Raw genomic sequence first — 18,574 nt, 5'->3', positions numbered from 1 at the left:
TCATACTTATGAAATATTTATTGCAAACTGAATTTGAAAACAGCATTAATATTGATAGTTTCTGAACATAATTCAAACTCAAATAAAATTCCCCAGCTCAGAGTTGCAGAAAAATTCATTAAATTTTTGCTGTGACAGTTTGCTTTTTTTGGGATCTCATTTTTTCTCAGTAGTTTCTTCTTTGATTCATATTTGCTGTATATTTTTTATATAATGGCTTTTGTTGTTCATCCCAGTTCAGTTGCATGTACTCTGTACCTTCTACACCGCCCACACTGGCTGGAAACCTTGGGAAATCCTTTGACAGACTCCACTGGTGCAATGGTGTTCGTCACAATCTGGAGATCACATGACAGTGTGCATTTTGATAGGAGGATCACTTGGCTTCAGGCAAACTGGGAATGCCTGGCAGGTGTAGCACATTTCTTATTTTGAAAACGGCAGACTTTTATTATTTGGTCATACTCCTACAATGTTTCTTAGAAGTGGTTATAACTCAGCTAATTTGGTTTTGTTGTTAACCCTGATCCTTGGCGACCCACTGTGTTTGGTGTTTTTGGTGCAGCCAAGCTCTTAATAATTAGCCTTGATTGAGCTGTTAATTGAATGACATAGAATACAATTCATGTTAAACAGAATGTCTTAGTTGAGGATGCATGTTATGTTTCATTCATTCTATGCGTTTGAGCAATTAAGCAAGTAAGGACTTGATTGATCTGAATTTGGTACTAATGTTCTTTTTTCTTTCCCCAATGCTCAAATTAAGGAAATGTTTTGTAGAGTAAATAGTAATTGATTAAATGAAAAAAACAATCACTGTCTTCATTTTAAGGGCTATAGGATTTCCAGATGTATTTGTCTTTTTACCTTTTCCTCAGCCAAAACAAAAAAAAATCATTAACATGCACATTTCTTCTGCTGAAACATTTGGCATAACAACCTGAATAGTCAAATTCTCCAGTCAACAGCTCAATCAAGGCTAATTAAGACATTACCTGCAGTTTTCGCTCTCCAATTTGCTAAAACGAGAACTTAGCTAAGTGTTAAAATGAGGCTTCATTGATTAGAATGCTTCTGCAAGCACACTGAATATAAGTTGGGGAAATAGTCCTTGTTTGTGTCTCATATTGAGCCAAGTAACCTCTACTAGTTCCACCACAAAATCCTGTGTATGGAATGCTGATCTATATTCTTGTTATGAGTTTGGCTGCAGCAGCGGCTTTGCCCACGCAATGCTGTGGCCCATATTGCTCTCACCTGTCCTTCTCCTGTGCATAAACACAAGCTGCTTCATCATCTCCCCCGTAGAGCCACACCCACACTTTGTATGCCTATGGCCATGCCTTTGTTAAAAATGTCACTCGTAACATAACAACCTCCCTCCATCTGGTTCCTATGGTCCTAAAGCACCTCATGACATCCAGTAGGGCTGCACCAATGCCATTTTTTTTTTCAGACCAAGTACCGGTACTTACATTTGTGTACTTGCCAATACCAAGTACCAATATGAGTACTCAAGGCAGTATTTATGCCATTGAAAATAATAGTGACCTAACTAGGCATAACCAGACCAATATGGTTAACAGATTTCTCAGTAGATGCAAAAATCTGATTGGGCAACAAAAAAAGAGAAAAACGCCTTGGCTTTGAGTTTTAGCGTAATGTTGCAAATAAGTGGTATCGGTTCTTGGTATTGGAGAATACCAGATGCTGGTATTGGTATCGGTGCATTCCTAGCATCCAGTGGCATTGGGTGCACCTGATGTTCCTCTTCCTTTGTACGTCACCCAGCTGACCAGCTCCAATGGAGCTGCTGTATTTTATAGGGGTGGGTCATGGATGGCACATATTTACCATCATCGTGAAGTTCTCACAGGTTGATTTTTTACCACACTTGTGATTAGAATCGCGTTCAGTGCTTTCCGTTATATGTAATCATCTGCAGTCTCTGGTTTATTGATCCTCTAAAATAAGCAGTGTCTGGTTTCGCTGTTTGATTCCCTTAATTAGGTGATGCATGCCTGGGATATATAGTGAAAATAGTGTGTGACATCTCCCAAGAATTGTTTATGATATCTCTGTATTTCAGACTGTTACGTGGCCGCATGGCTGTTTGAGCACCGTTTTCTGTCTAAACAGATATCAGTCACCCATCTGTCTATGTTCGCAAAGTGTTTGTGAGCAACTGAGATGCAGATATCACACTTCCGATTAAGACCTGCCATCTCTTAGTCCACTGGCGCTTCTCTTTCAGCCTAATCCAACCATAATTTATACACTGACTGGTGCGGAGACAGAAAAGGAGATGACAAGGTGGTGGGTAGGTGAGGTGGAGAGAGAGAGAGAGAGACTGGACAGACTGACAAAACCAACAGACAGTGTGGAAGAGCAGATAAAGAGATGGCTAGACAGGGAAGATGGAAAGAGAATGAGGCTAACAGACGGACAGATAGAGACAGGACAGACTGATTAAACAGACAAAGAGAGAGATTGGCAGGCAGGCCCAGCAGATAACAAGGCAAATAGACATGGAGAAAAGAGAAAGAGGCTAACTGACAGATAGAGGGAGAGAGAGACAGAGATGGACGGACTCTCTGCCATGACAGGGTACAGAAGAAATGCAAATAGAAAATTGACTTTTAAGAAGGGTTAGGGTAGGAATTTGGATAGTCAAATCACAGAAAATGGAACCTGGATTGAGGGTGATAAGAGAATAGACATAGAAAGTTAGACTGACAGTCGACGCAGTCAGAGAAGCAGGGGGCGACAGGCAAGCAGGCTGTGGACAGATGGACAGTGAAGGAGCTGGACAGACTCGGAGAAGCTGAACAGATGAAAAGAACCGCAGATTAGAGGAAGACAGATGCAAGACGGAACCATATCGTCTGGCAGACGCTAAATGACAGGCATGCAGAGAAACAAACAAACCGTGTGCTTTTGCTCGAGCGTATGCCCGAGCTAGCCGCCTAAACGGAGAGTGGCATGCGGTGAGCTCAGCTCTCCTGCTGGTTTGCCGCTCCTCTTTCCAACAAAAGCCTAATTTTTGGCGGACTGCTCGCGACGAGCCTTTTTGATGTGCGACTGTTGCTTCCAGACTATGTCTTTGTCAGATAATATTATTTATGGATTTTTTATGGAAAATTGGGGTACGAAGTAATATATATGTAGCTGATTAAATGTCTGCAGTAAGCTATGTAGTGGACCGTGGAGCCAAGCCATTAAACTCATCCTAAACACTGTAATAAAATTGGTTCTTGGGGCTGAAAATTTGCTGATGCCTTTCAATATTTTTTTATTTATTTTTTTTTAGCTTGTATTTTTTTAGCTTCTAATGAAATCAAGCACAGCCTGGATGAGTGTGTGATGACTTGTGTTTGTGTGGGGGGTGGGGAATTAGGTCTATATTACATTGTGGGGACCAAATGTCCCCCACAATGTGATAAAAACCTGTTATTTTCACGTTGTAAGGACCAATTTTCAGGTCTCCACAAAGATTTGTGAATGCAATCAGAAAACTAAGTGTCAGAAGTGTTGTATTTTGTTTGGTTACTTATGGTTAAGGTTAGATCTGGGTAGGGATTAAGGTTGTCATATTGGGATTAGATTTTTTCCCATAGAAATGAATGGAGAGTCCCCACAAATATCTAATTACAATCGATTACAATCCTCTCTCTCTCTCTCTCTCTCTCTCTCTCTCTCTCTGTGTCTGTGATTGTGGTCCAAATATGCATTACATTGTGGGGACCAAATGTAATAAAAACTATATGAGTAAGGAATAATGCAGGATAGAGAATATGAGTGTGTGTGTGTGTGTAAGAAGGAGAGAGAGAGAATATGAGTGTGTGTGTGTGTAAGAAGGAATGAGAAGGATAATGCACATGCCTCTGCATGTATACATATGTGCTTCTGTATGTGTGTGTACACATCTGTCACTCTGGGAGTTGAAAAACAAAAGCTTTGTGGTCGGGTCCTGGTCGGTCCTTTCTGGTCCAGCTCCAAGTGGCTGTTTGCTGAAGCCTTGCCCTCCCATCTGTGAGCGGCGCGGAATAATGACCGGGGGGATGGGGGTAGCGTCTGCTCGTGAGGGCCCTGCCCCCCCCAGGCTGTGCAGTACTTCACTTACCCTACATCTGGCTCAGTTCTCTGCTGTTCTTCTTCCACGTGCATTTTACTTGTCCTTTGTGTAAAATATTGTTCCGCTTATTTTAATTCCTTTCTTTTAAATGTCTGTAAACACTTTGTAAACCCTGTGGTAACAGTGCAATTTAAATAAAGATTGATTGATTGGTTGATTGATTGATTGAGTTGACCCTACATAAGGATGTGTTCCAAGAATACTATCTCCAATTAGGAATTCCTTTAAAAAACAGGTTATGAGCATTACTACGATAAGTTCAGGGCTGGCAGTTTGAATTCTGCTCACTCTGTGTGTGAGTATTCTCCCCAGGTCTCATTGCTTACCTCTGGGTTTCTTCCAGCCATCCAAAGTCATGCAGTTTGGTGAATTTGTATCTCTGATTCACCCATTGTCCCTGTGATGCTCCCCTGCCTTGTGTCCTAACCTTAAGCCCCCCATGACCATGTATTGGATGGCAGTTAGAAGATGGGTGGGTAAAATTTGAGTTATGAGTTGTTACCTGCTTAAAAAGAAACATTCTGTAATGTATTCAAAGAAGCCTCTGTCATCCATGGGTCGGATCCAGAAAGTATCGCTTCATAGATGGCCAGTTTTTCTGCCTGTCAGAAAATTCCTGAGCTCAGGGGGGCTGGGGGCACTGAATTAATCACAGAAGTTCAAATGCAAGGACAGTTAAACCGCCTGACCGATGCTGCATCCGTGTAAGGGGGAAGAGATTGTGGATGTCCGGTCGTAAGGGGGGAGACATTATTGAAGTCCGGTCGTAAGGGGGGAGAGATTGTGGATGTCCGGTCGTAAGGGGGGAGAGATTGTGGATGTCTGGTCGTAAGGGGGGAGACATTATTGAAGTCCGGTCGTAAGGGGGGAGAGATTGTGGATGTCCGGTCGTAAGGGGGGAGAGATTGTGGATGTCCAGTCGTAAGGGGGGAGAGATTGTGGATGTCCGGTCGTAAGGGGGGAGAGATTGTGGAAGTCCGGTCGTAAGGGGGGAGAGATTGTGGATGTCCAGTCGTAAGGGGGGAGAGATTGTGGATGTCCGGTCGTAAGGGGGAAGAAATTGTGGTTGTCTGGTCGTAAGATTTCCCTCTACTCACTGGAGAAAGTGACAAGCAATTTGACCAAGCACACCAGTGATCTCAGGCAGTTACAGTACTTAACATAAGTTTAGTAAATTATTTAAAAATGTTTTTTTTTCCTTTCGCAGGGAGGTACAAGATGATGCATCTGTGTCTCTAACTTTTACATGCCTGTTGCCTTTGATCATCGTTTGCGATTGTTCCCCCCGTCTCCCACTCTTCCCTCGTTTGTTCATGGTTATCAGATGCACCCCTGATTAAACTTGTCCTTGTCTTGTTTGCCCCGGTCTCTCTTTCATGAATAACCGACAGCCCCCCACAAAAATTTGCGACTATGGCTGCTTGATAAGCCATGAGCAAATTAACCTTTTTTATAGATTAAAACGGGGTGAAATTGAAGGCAGGGCCTGGGATGCCTTTTGTCTCTATGTGATTCGCTGGAGGCGGCCTGAATGCTGAAACTGGGACCCCATGTTCCATTTCTCCTATATTGATGGCTTTCTGTCACATGTTCCAGGGACCGTTTAGCAACCCCCAAAGGCTTGGTGATGTGAGTTCATTTGGGCCACCACATCCACAGTGCGTACCTGTAACAGAGAAACTAATGACGTATGGCTCTGTTTGTGTGATTACTACGTTAGCTTACATGCTAGTGTTACATGTTGTCATTCCACAGCTCAATAGAATAGCCTGAATTCTGGTGCTTTTAAGTCTGTGGTTCACCCATTTTTTCAAATGGTCTTCCGAATGACACAGTTAGCCAACACCCATTTGCCCTTTTGCTAAGCTTGGTACTTCAGTGAAGTTATTCCATTATAGCACCAAGCTCGTGACTTATCCATGGACATGAAATGCCACATTTAGGCCCATGTCTTCACCTGCTCCTTTATGTGATTTCACTGTGTTGGATTATATTTTTAAAAACATGGTGGGCCTTTTCTGTAGATGACCGGAAGAGAAATTGACGATTAAGACGCATAGGTGGAATTTGTGAACTGAAGAATGATTCGACTGTTTCACAGGGGGTAACCTTCTCACCTAAGTGCCACAGGACAAGCAGTGGTCCCCTCCTTTACTTTCCGGCAGAACAAGGCTGACGGTGTCATCTCTGATGGCTAAATCGATAGCTATTGAGCACCAGAGTGCAGGGCCTCATAGAGATGGAAACAGAGGTTTCACTGATCATACCAATTAGGCCAAATGTCCCCTCCTACAAGGCATTGTAGCCTTTGAGTGAAAATTGGTGGTTGTTTTGGTTTTTTGATTCTTCCCAGGTAATCATTACATATTAACCTATGACATTTACAGCACCAAGCATATGCCTTTGTTAAAGCACAGTACAGTAAGTCAGCAACAGGTCAAACCGACAGCAACAAAAAAAAATCAATATCCCCCTCTTTGAGGCAATGATGCCACAACTGTCATTAAAAACCTGCTATTTGACCCAAATGGAACTTTGCGTTGCACCAGCAGATGCATTTGTGTTGAAGAAACACACAGGTTTGGCAGATTTTAATGTGTTCATTAATGCAATATAAACATATGTAAATTAATCTGCCTGATTAAAAACAATTTGGAATGCAGCTATCTGTTTGTCCATCCATCCATCATGGCAGCATGCAAGTCAGTCAGTGTTATTTTAACTGTTTTTTGCTGTGGAGGCAGCAGGGGGATAACTGAGTAGCAGGTTGCATACTTTTTGGAGGAGAATGGAAGGCAGAAAAACATCTAGGAGGAAGGAATGATGATAAAAGAGATAAGGATTGTACCTTTGACATAAATCGATCCCCTTTCAAATCCCTTATTTTCTGTAATAGGTTAAAATGCACTTTTAGACTGACTGACTAATGAGGGATATGCCCCTTTAAAAAAGTAGGTCAGGTGGCCTCCTGCCTGACAGTAAGATCTGTGGTTGTGATATTGTCGGCCGAGTTGGATCTCCTCTAATCGAAGCCAAAGGACAATTCGGCATACATTACGTACCACTGACAGATTTGACCTGTTTTTTTTTTTTCTTTTTTGGAAGGACCTAAAATAGCACACTGACGCCATATGGGTCCCAGCCCTCGCCCGTCACTAGTACCCCGTGCCAAATTTGCCAGCCTCTCTGCTGAACCCACAAAGCGCCTCACTGCCATTCTGTCTGAACCCCCCCATCAAACGGTGGCACTTTGCACTCGGCTCTGAAACGACAAGATGGCAACAGCAAAGACTTACAGACACACACACACGAGACACACAGACAATTATTGCATGTTTTTCTCCCTTCCAGGGCATTTGACAGGAAGTTCAAAATGGCTGTCTGATGCGAGTGAATGTGTACTTAGTTCTCTTAGATTAGTGTTGCTGGGTGCCTGCAAGCAACTGTTGCTGCAGAAGTTTCAGCCTGAGACCCGGCAAGTATGCCCGCACAGTTTTCAGGATTCAAGATTCAAAGTCATGTGTTCAAAGTGCAGTGAAATTCTGACTCTCCAGCATCCCGACTACTGTAATCCTGATAAATACAATAAAGAGAATAAGAAAAGCAATACATAACACCAACTTATGATGCTGATAATGTTTACGAAAAATGTTGGCCAACTACAGTATGTCTCAGAGTCATCACTTAATAGAAGCAAGATGGCATCAAAATGTTATTTTTTCAGCATTTGAATTGTTTTACATTAAATTTCACTTTAAATGTTAAAGGCCTTTGCCTTCTCAGACTGCATATCTGGTTCCTTGTATTGACTGTCAGAATGTAACTTGCTGTGGGTGCAGATGGATTGCCCCACTCAGAATCCTTGATCAAGGACCTGCAGGAATGATCTTAGATGGCAAGTCCACTTGGCTGGCGGGTGGCTGGAGTGGGTCAGTAGCGATCTTTCTGGAGGTCTGGGCATTGCCTTGGCTCCTTTCTGTCTTCAACCTGCCCTGCAAACCCTATCCTGGACAAACTGGACAATGCGCGCTTTTGCCCACTGAAATAATGTAGGTCCACCGTCAAACAGCGTGAGCACAGAGCTCCACTTGAACGACTGAGTCCCATCGCATCAGGGCCGCGTGAGAGCAGCTGTAGGGAGGAGGCTGCTGTGATCCCACTGACTGAGCACTCGCCTCTCTACACCCTGTCCTCGTCTGACAGGGGCACCACTCTCTGCCAAATTGCAGCATTTTTTTCCCATCCATGTGAGCGGTAGCTTCATTCAGAGGACGCTGAGGGTAAACTATGAATTAAATGTTAGCTTTGACTGTATAAATAACTTACATTAAAGCTTGACTCAGCTTTTTATAAATGATGCTGAGCGTTTGTGTGGCTGCACTGATAACATCCACCTTCCATGGCTGCAGGGTTATAGTGAGAGCCTCAGGCTTATCTGAGGAAGCACAAGACACAATGCAGAGCATCAACAGTCCATCGCAAGTTGCACACACTATGGGCAATTTAAAGATGCTAATTCACCTCAGTGTATTTTTGGACAACAAGAGGAAACCAGATTAACTCTAGGCTGGGGGATGTGTAGATTAAACATAGAGCATGGGGGAGGGATTTGAACCTACAACCTTGAATGTATAAGGCCATTTTTTCACCTCCTGAACAACTATACCATGTTTGCAGCAGTTTGGGTGATATTCAGGTTCTTCTGTGGATGAATGTACTTTTAAAACCAGGATTCAAACCATAGTGAGGAGAACATGCAGTGTCTCACATGTAGAGGAAGTCCAATTGCTCCAGTGATGCTGGGTGATTCTGCTCTACGATCTTCCTTCTACTGTATGTTACATTGTAGAGAAGCGTTTGCTAGATACTGTAAGTTGATGTAATGATGCATTTGGCAATAATCTTGATGGACCAAAAGCAGCTCATGTGTGCCCTTGTGTCCTTTCATGTGTCTGTCTGCTGCACAGTTCATGCACTCCAGTAAGCGCCATTGTGTCCTCAGTGGGCTCGCCAGTGCATACGTGACGGAGTGCCCTTTTATTGCAGGGCCTCGCTGAAGGACAGAACGCCCCCTGGGACACGGCGAAGAAGGACGAGAACCGCAACAAGAACAGATACGGGAACATCATTGCTTGTAAGTAGCTAAGAATGCACACACAAAGACATGGCCTTTTCAAGACTGGCTCTGCATCAGAGACTGCAGTGAGGACAGCACCTGACACGCGGGAGTGTCCATCAAGGGCTCACCAGCTGTGCTGTTCCAGATCATCTGTGAACGATCTGCATTACACAGTATTCCTCTGTGTTCTCTGTGAATGACCTGAGTTCGACAGAGGTCTTCTCTATTCCCTTTTGAATGACCTATGTTAGACAGTGTTCCTCTGTGAATGACCAGAATTACACGTTGTTCCTCTGTCTTCTTCTGTGAATGACCTGAGTTAAACACAAAGTATGCCGTGTCTCCCAGCCTGATCTCATCACCAAACCTGAAGGTTTCTTTATGTACTGGGGATAAACATACGCTTGTTTATAAAGTCTGCATCACATAGCTCCAGAGGAACTGACTCCCCCTGCCCCCCCCCAAACACACAACTTGATTTCTCAGCATCTACTGAGGTGCAATTCATCAGAGCTGATGAGTTGCTCTAGATCCAAATGATTTATAATTTAACTGAAAGTTGACCATGCAGAACATAAATAATGCACATATTACATATGAATCATGACATCAAGTAGTTTGTCATGATGGGGACATCAAACATATTCTAAGTACTGGAAAAAATCGTTATATACCCGTGAAGACACCCTGCATCCATCATTAGTAATAAGTGCAGTATCTAGCCTCTCGGCCTGACAGTGATCTGCTGATAATTTAAGTAACTTTTTTCTTGCATGGATTGTTTTTCCCCGATTATTATTCGTCTAGCCTCTCCATCCTTGGACATGTCACACAGTGTAGCCTCCCACTACTCATTGGCTTGTGAAGGAAAGCCTTTTGTTCGACTCCCGCTTTGGGCCTTAAAGGGGAATCCCACACCAAATGATATTTCCGGGGGTCTGGGCAGAGTAATGATACAGCATTTCCAGTATATATATTATATATTGTGTGAATCGGTGCGTGTGTGTGTTCCGTGTTGGACTGGCATCCTGTCCAGGGTGTCCCTTGGCTGCAGTAGCTGAAATAGGCTCCAGTCCCCTCGACAGCGCTGAGCAGGTTAAGTACTTAGATGATGGAGAGATAGATGGGTTACTATACTGTGAATTACAAAATATATTTCAGGGTATATTTCGGTGGAGTTACCGACAGCCCACACAAAGGCCCTGTATTTTCTCCACTTGGGACTGAAGTTTTCTCGCATTAGCGTTGGCCTTTGGGCAGAAGATGCGCTCGGCCACGAGCACTTTCCTCTTCTGTTTTCACACACTTGTAGCATCGTGTCACTTGCTGGTTAAGTAGCCCAGCGCCAGCAGATGGATGATCCCCATAGATCTCAATAGGTCTCTTTCATAGAGAGCTAACATTTCTTCTTTGTGTATCAGACCCAGCTTTTGAACTGTTTGAAGCATCAAATCATTTCAGTACTGTACTGTTGCTGCATTAGTTATTATTCTGCAGTATTGCCATGGCTGGGTTGATATTGCAGTGTATCCTGGTCTGACACAAGCACAGGCTATAGATTCAGATGTGTTCTGTTCGTGATACATTGTCATATTCCTTGGTCATAGACAGTTTTTTAATGGCAAGTATATTTATAGTCTTTGAAACAGAACAGACCAGTACAAGCTTTTTATCTGGATTGACAAACACAGGTTTTTGTCTGCTTGGTCCAATGGTACTTTTATTGAATTCTGAGGAACTTGCTTCTGTCTCAGCTGCTGCTTGAGAATACATACATCCAAATATGAGTCCAAATATAAATACAGCTCAAAAATGTATTTATTAGGGGGCAAAAAGCACATGTGAGATGAGAAGGTTACAGTAAGTGCACTGTACATAAAATAAATAATAACTTTATTGAATCAAATACAGTCACTTCCTCTGCTGAGCAGCTGAGCAGGCATGAATAAATAAGTAGGTCAGACATGTCCAAAAGATTGCATATGGGGGAGGGTGTTTGCGTTTTTGAATTCCACGTCTCTGCATTTCTCTAGTTTCCAAATGAAATTAGTTTCTTTTTCATGTCATAAATAGGACACACATCATTCTCATCTTCGTTTGCTAGTGAAATGTTTAAAATAAATATAAAAATGCAGACGTAAGCACTCCATAATAGAATAGAAATGATGGTTATTTATAAGCCAGCTTTTGACTGCCATTATTTTTATATAGTTTCCTGCCATCCAAAAAAGGAAACTGTCAAAGGAGTTTTGACAGCCTTGTACTACTTGAAAGCTCCTGTTACTAAATTTGCTTTCAGGTGAGATGTAGAGTTCAGTTTTTTTCTTGGTAGGAATCATTTTACGTCCATCCATCTACCCATCCATCAATCTTCCAAGCACTGATGCTGAACAGGGTCATTTTCCAGTCCCTTTAAGGTGTTCATATAAGAGCTACAGAAATGGTAAAATGACTTCGGGGTCTTTTTTAATGCTACTTTTAAATCTCATGTCTTGCATTGGGGATGAATCCTTAGCTTTGCCAGGTCATTCAACACGGTGATCTGAAGGTGCAAAAATCCATAACCCCTTTTTCTGGCCCATTGACACGGGGCTAATTCACATTTGTTACCATCTTTTTGTTTTTGCTGTAAAGTTGATTTATCCATTATTTGTCCTTTAAATCTATTGCTTGTTTTATTTGACTCACTAACAAAAGAATAGCAATATAAACTTTTACTTTATTGTTTGTAAAGAGCTACTCCGTTTGGCTTGAAAAGCTTGTTGCACTGGGTTAGGATGACTGAACGGGACCTTCATTTAGTTTTTAGATTTAACAAGCAAGGAGTAAACATAAAATGTAGTTGCTTCAGTTTCAGAATGAGGAAACAGATATTGGGTCTTCAGATGTGGTAACATGGTATGGGTCTGTGTGGTTTGTCTAGTGCACGGGTGTCAAACTCCAGTCCTGGGGGGCCGAAGCCCTGCACATTTTTGGGTTTCCCCTCATTTGACACACCTGATTCAACTCCTTGTGCTAATTACCACACAGCTCTTGAGCTGAATCATTTGTGGTGGGACAGGGAAAGAACTAAGCTACACAGGGCTCCGGCCCCCCAGGACTGGAGCTCGACACCCCTGCTCTAGTGGAAACAGAATTCTCCTATTGCAGCAGTGAAGGGCTGGTCACCTGACTTTCCTGACCCTAACATCTGTGGCACAAATGTGACTCGTTATTATATTGTAACATTATTATTGTAATTACTGGATATTGTGTACTCTTCCAATATAGCATCTAATGGAATGGTTGCGGCAAAAGGTTTTTTAATAGTTACTTATGCTGAGGAATTTCTTAAATTCAGCTATGGTGATTTTCAGCTTTTTTGCCTTTTAACATGATTTTTCATTGTAACACAAAGGGACCAGAATGCTTCGCATCTATACCCAGAGTCATTTCATGACAGTGATAAAAATGTAACGCTCAGATCTGTATCAGCGGAGTATCAGACAGCTTGTTCAGAGTAATTAACAGAAACTTGTTACGCGTTTCTGCACAAAGTAGCCTTAGGTGTAGAATATGAGGCTCACGATCGTGTGACGGATGCCGGAAAAAGCACCTGTCCTTCCCCATGGCTTTGATTTGTTCATCAGATTTTCTTTTTAAAAAATCCTGTAGCCTGTGACGTGACAATCCCTGAATGCTTCCCTGGGCTGTGTCATTTTTGGAAACCAAATTGTTAAGCTAGGCATCCAGGTGGGTTTGGTGGCACATTCCTGGAAGGCGCTGCTTATGGACCGACTTAATTATATCCGTCGTCTAGGTGACTAGCTAAATGTGATTAATAGTGACTTGCACCCAAGCCACAGATCCAGTTTAATTACATCTGGTAATTCATAGAATCAAAAACACAAAAAAAGGGGAAATGCTTTAGGATTAACGACATCTGTCCCATTACATTCCTTCAGTGTTTTTGCAGCCTGTGTAAACATAAAGTCTCCCATATGGTCATTTATAATTCATCAGAGTCTGCTACCAAAATAAACACTAGATAGGACTGGGAAACATTTACATATCAGAGGAAAAGGAAACAGTGTCTTCATATTCAAAGGTTGCACATCCTATTGTAAAGGTCCTGCCTTCTTGTGTAGGTGGTATACTGTTAATGCTGTATAGTGTTGTATACTTCAGAAATGTCTGTCAGAGTTAAAGAAGTCCTACATATGTTCCAAATGATGCACATGATAAAGCACTTGGGGAATATGGCAGAATCCCACCACAGGAATCGTTTATGTTTAATTCCAGAGGGAAAGCCAGTGATGGAAGCGAGCAGTACAGGTGGTTTCCGTGACAGAGCGACCATGCATCTGTGAGATCGCTGTCATGAGTGTATATTTTTCCCCCTTTTCTAGAAGATGCACCATATCATTACAGTTTCTGCAGTCATTGCATGGAATGATATTATTTAAAAATGTTTGTAGGTGTTGCTTTATTCAATTTGGACTGAAGGCCCAGCTAACTATTTTTTGTTATAGGAATGTTTACTGTTTTTAACATTTCACGTTATGATTAAGGTATGGAAATGTACAAAGTAGTGCTGTGAAACGATTAAAATTTTTAATCAGATTAATCACAGGGTTGCTGTGGATTAATTTAGATTAATCACGATTAAATATCACTCATTTTTAATTTATTCATTATTAATCACAATTCATTTTGCATGAGCAAACAGACTCAAGAAAAAAGGGAATATATATGCACTTAACATGTGTATTGAACATCTTGAACACGAGTCGGATGCATTCCATCTGCCACAGAAGTGCAATACCATGGACCCATATCAAAAAGCAAGATTTTTTGCTTAGCCGGACAACTTACCTCAGTTTAAATGGTATTTATCTTCTTTCACTTACAATTAGTCCGAACTACCGTAAATCCGATAAATAATCCGACTAATCATGAAATCCAATTCTAGCCCGGTTAATTGCCATATTGTTAGCAATATCAGTTGATAACACATTACGTGCGGTGCTTTATGCATAAAACTCCATAGCAACACGTCCACAGATAAGTTGGACGGTATAGTGTGTGCAACCGATTTAATGAGCCACAAATGAGAAGTAGTGCTTAAACAGTACAAAACTACAACTTTCCCTTCTGTTGATAAAAGTCGCAGCCATGTCACATTCTGAACTCGGGATCCTCTGTGCTGCTTCGAGATATTTCTCGGATCTCCGAGAAACGGGAGCGCGCATGTCATTGCTTCCGGCTTCAAAACTCCGGAATCCGACTCGGAATACGAGTTCCGAGGGCAAATGGAATGCACCAAAACTGGCCGAAATGGGTTGACAGAGACATTTCAGGGATTTTGAGTCATTCTGCGCTGCAGATAGGTTAATTGCGTTAAAAAATTTTATCAGATTAATCATGATAATGGATTAATCTGCATTAACCCGTTAATTTTGACAACCCTAGTTTGCACCCACAATTCGCCCAGCAAGATTCATGCTAAAGTTGGAAGCACTGCATATACGGGTTTGACAGCCCTAACTTTGTTTCCAGTTTTTCTGATATTCCCAGAACGTTACCCGACTGCTACAAGTAAGTCCAATAATATAAAGAAAGAAAGGTATGATACAGCAGCAGGTAAATTTTTTGCTTTACATTTCAAAGGACAGGGGTTGGAGGCTGCATGGTGTGTTTGGGGTATGCACGTTTATAAAATTATACTTTACCATGAAACTATTTTAAACATTAATTGTGTTAAAGGATATTCAGGTGATAACATTTTCATGCTAACACTGACAGAACCTTTGTTAAAATGGAAAACAAAGAAAGTTCATGTTATTGTAAGTACGTTCTCTGCCAGCGTTGAGAGGACCCTGTTCCCTGTTAGCTGGTGGGCTGTTACTGATTCAAATTACGTTTTTTACATTGACATGGGAATTAAGTCTGGATGGAAGTAGACCCCACTTCAGGATGCTGCTCATGATGTGTTTATGAATGTACATGTCGACTCCAATGCTGAATAGACGTCTACACACAGTTTATGGACAATGACTGGCCGCTGACGATCCAAATAGGCTGACTTGCCATGTAGCCAATCATCCTGCCAGACGGTGAGGCCGTGGCAGGGTGCTAATGACTTGTAAATGCGCATTTTCTCTGTCATCAACCACGTTTGACTGTTTGGCAGCTAATGCTAAAAGTGCCAAATGTTAGAGATGCTTCTGTGCTGGCCCACGTTCCTGAAGCCGTCCTTAATTGGATCGTCCCCAGGCTCGGTCAGGGTGTCGTTGAGGGGTTGAGAGTGCTTATAGGAGGAATGGGAAATCATTTCCAGTAGGGCCTCCTGTTTGGGAAATGGCTGACATACAGGGTGTTTTATTATGTTATCTTTTAATGTCTGTTTTGCTCTGTTGTCTTTAACATTAAAATAGCTCTATAGATGCCTTTCCCATTTGGCATGAGTTTGTAAAGGCTTTTATTTTTGCCGATGTGGGAGCTCTGTGCAATATATATACACACGAGGATATATATTTATTTTTTTACTGAAACATAATTCTTAGCACGTATAGTAGCTGAGAGTTCTTCTGAGGATCTATTGAAGTCTCTCTGTAAAGACCTTCTGTTGTATTGACCAAGGCCTGGGTATTAATATTCCCCAAACTCTCTCACTCCTCAATATATACTAGGTGCTTTTTTACTTTTCATTTGACTGAGTGTGTGCATGTAGGTGAGTGTATGCATGTGTGAAAAGAAAAATATTAAAATGTTATGCAGTAGTAAGTTATGTTATACTGTATCACTTTCTAGCCATCTATTTTTTGATAGATGGTTGGACAGACAAGGGTTAAGGGTCAGAGGTCAAATGCCAAGTTGAACTTTAAGTTTATGTACTAGCTGTATAATGAAAGCATACAAAAGCTGATACTGAACACTGAGCTGAGATATATAGCAGGCACAGGATAACACACAAAAAAGAGAGTCAACAAAACCTAATCTAAATTAGTAAAGTGTAATGTTACCGAAATGCCTCACTGGGGCTTCAGCTCCTGCAAATATACGCTCCAGCAATAATTCAGCGAGGATCAGAACGGCGCTTGTCCAAACAAAGGCTCAGTGTCGGTAAATCTGGCCAGAGCAAACGGCCCCGGCACCGACGGAGACGACTGTATCTCTCAGGCGCACCTGAGGGTACCGCTTAATCTCAAAGCTGTGGAACAGGATTAAACCGGGGATGAACTACCAGCATGCACTGCACAAACAGCTCCAAGCGCCATTCCCACATTTAATTTTTTCCCCCAATGGCAGCATTCCAGGGTTTAATAAGCTATTAAAGTTGAGTGCAGAGTTTAATAACGTATTAAATGCATGTAGCACTCGGGCGAGCGGGGAGTCTGTCGTCGGCACTCAGTCGCTCCGTCCAAATCCGGGTGGGCCTCCGGCGTGTACTTTTGACAGGGACGCCGGATGAAAGGCTTTTTTCAGTTGCCGTGGTAATCGCTAAGGGCAGTGGCCTGCTCAGGAATATACAGCTACGGAGATACAACTGGCCACACCAGTCTTGCAGCTGCTCATATTGTTTCCCAAAATATATACAGGCAGTTCTTGATTGACGTTACTAATCTGTTCCACATGAGTCGGATAAACCATTCAAGACGCTTTACCGAAAAAACACATACGACAAAAAGATACGACAAATTCTTACTAAAGAACACATAAAGAAATGAAAAGATAAAGTGTGAATCTATTACAGAGGTATGTTGCCTTTGTAGCTTCAGTGCTTCTGTTAAATCAATATATCTGGGATATTTTTTGCATACTCTGTATATCGATATATAATTCATGGTTGTAACCCATGATTCCTCGCCCCCCCCCCCCCCCAGTCAGCACATTTTATTGTCGAGATCCCCCCCAATCTGAATTTTTTCTTGGGACACAGTGGACCTTGGCTTTGTGTTGCTGATGGAATTTGACCCTGGGGACCCCTGGTGTAACTGCAGGCTCCTGCAGGAGGTGTGGGAGGTTCAGCTGGAGGTGATGGGAGAGAGCTGTCAGGGATAGTGATGTAAAGGATGAGGCACATTTACCTCGGGCACGTTCCACGCTGCCTCCGGTCCCTGTTCGATTAAACGTTAACTGCGGACACTGATTAAGGGCACCAGGCCTGCTGAGTTTCCTCGATGTGGCGCTTGTCAGTGGTGTTTAATTACACAGCGCCCTCTCTTTCTCTTTCCATCTCTCTGTCTCGCTCCCTCCCCTTCTCTCTCTCTCTCTCAAGATTCCATTCTCTGTAAAGCAGAGTGGATAAATCCAGACAGTAAACTGGGTTGCAAGTTTTTATATGGAGCCGGTATCTGCTAAGTGGTGGGGGCGGAGGAGGGCTTCAGAAGGGTTCAGGTCGCACGGATAGCTGTTACATCTTGGACATACATCTCTTGGACCTGCCACCCTGGAGCATGGTGGCCTTCTGATGGCCCTTCCCGCTGCCCCACAGCATCCACGGCACGAGCAAGACACACTGTATCAAATCTGTGTTCTGTCAAGATCAAAGTAGGGACGCATCTGGAGTGTGGGCCACATGTAATATTGATCCTTCTCAAAATCCTCTCATTACCCGGCCTCTTCTTCTTCTGCGGCCCAAACAACTTAATTATCAAGAAGCAGCAGAGCACCGCCGGGGTCTGCGGTCACATTGTTAATGGGTCGCGGTTTTGGAGAAGGTAGCTGTCTCCGGGTGTCGTTAATTTATAATGATGCATGCAGTCTAGGTGTGATCTTCACTTACGTGCGTATATGCACTGCTTCCAACTTTAGCATGAATCTTGCTGGGCGAGTTGTGGCTGCACTGAGTTGCAAATTAGTTTTTAACCCATTTTACAGTTGTATTATAATGAATGTCAAGGTTGGCCTGATAAGGTTACACATGCAGAATGTGACTGTTTGCTATAGGAACTGCTACATGTGTCACATGGTAATTTATGTCATTGTGAACCCTTTAATAAATAGGAAGTCATGACCAATGAAACAAATCAAGTGACAGATCTATTGTCGTTGTCACTTTCAATATCAGTTTCTTTTTTGTCCCTTTTTTGTATATCAAGGTTTTTCCACTGGCTTTGTTGGTTTAAGGATTGCATGACAACATTTGTGTAAAAATGTGTGTCATGTGTGATTCCACGGTGCCGGTGAAGGTCATATTTGATATTAGACATCTCTCGTGTAATAATCGGACATGTGCAGCTGGCCAGGAAGGAGACCTCCGGGTAAAACCAGGGGACGTAGAAATGCTGCCAATATTGGGATGCTCCTGCAGTCAGAGTTGGTCCCAGGATGCATGA

At 42.5% G+C, this 18,574-nt stretch overlaps 1 protein-coding gene across 17 annotated transcripts in view; it reads left to right on the top strand.

The window, feature by feature from the left end:
- The window catches only part of ptprt (protein tyrosine phosphatase receptor type T), a 217,312-nt gene that overhangs the window by 177,360 nt on the left and 21,378 nt on the right, over positions 1-18,574 (top strand). For all 17 annotated transcript variants that reach the window (XM_023795380.2, XM_023795372.2, XM_023795382.2 and 14 more), the window contains one exon: positions 9,182-9,269. In XM_023795380.2, coding sequence (XP_023651148.1) covers positions 9,182-9,269 — 88 coding nt within the window. The remainder of the gene's footprint in view (positions 1-9,181; positions 9,270-18,574) is intronic.

This window comes from Paramormyrops kingsleyae, chromosome 8 (assembly GCF_048594095.1).
Source record: "Paramormyrops kingsleyae isolate MSU_618 chromosome 8, PKINGS_0.4, whole genome shotgun sequence".
Taxonomy (NCBI): Eukaryota; Metazoa; Chordata; class Actinopteri; order Osteoglossiformes; family Mormyridae; genus Paramormyrops; species Paramormyrops kingsleyae.
This window is presented reverse-complemented; position numbering and strand designations above follow the sequence as displayed.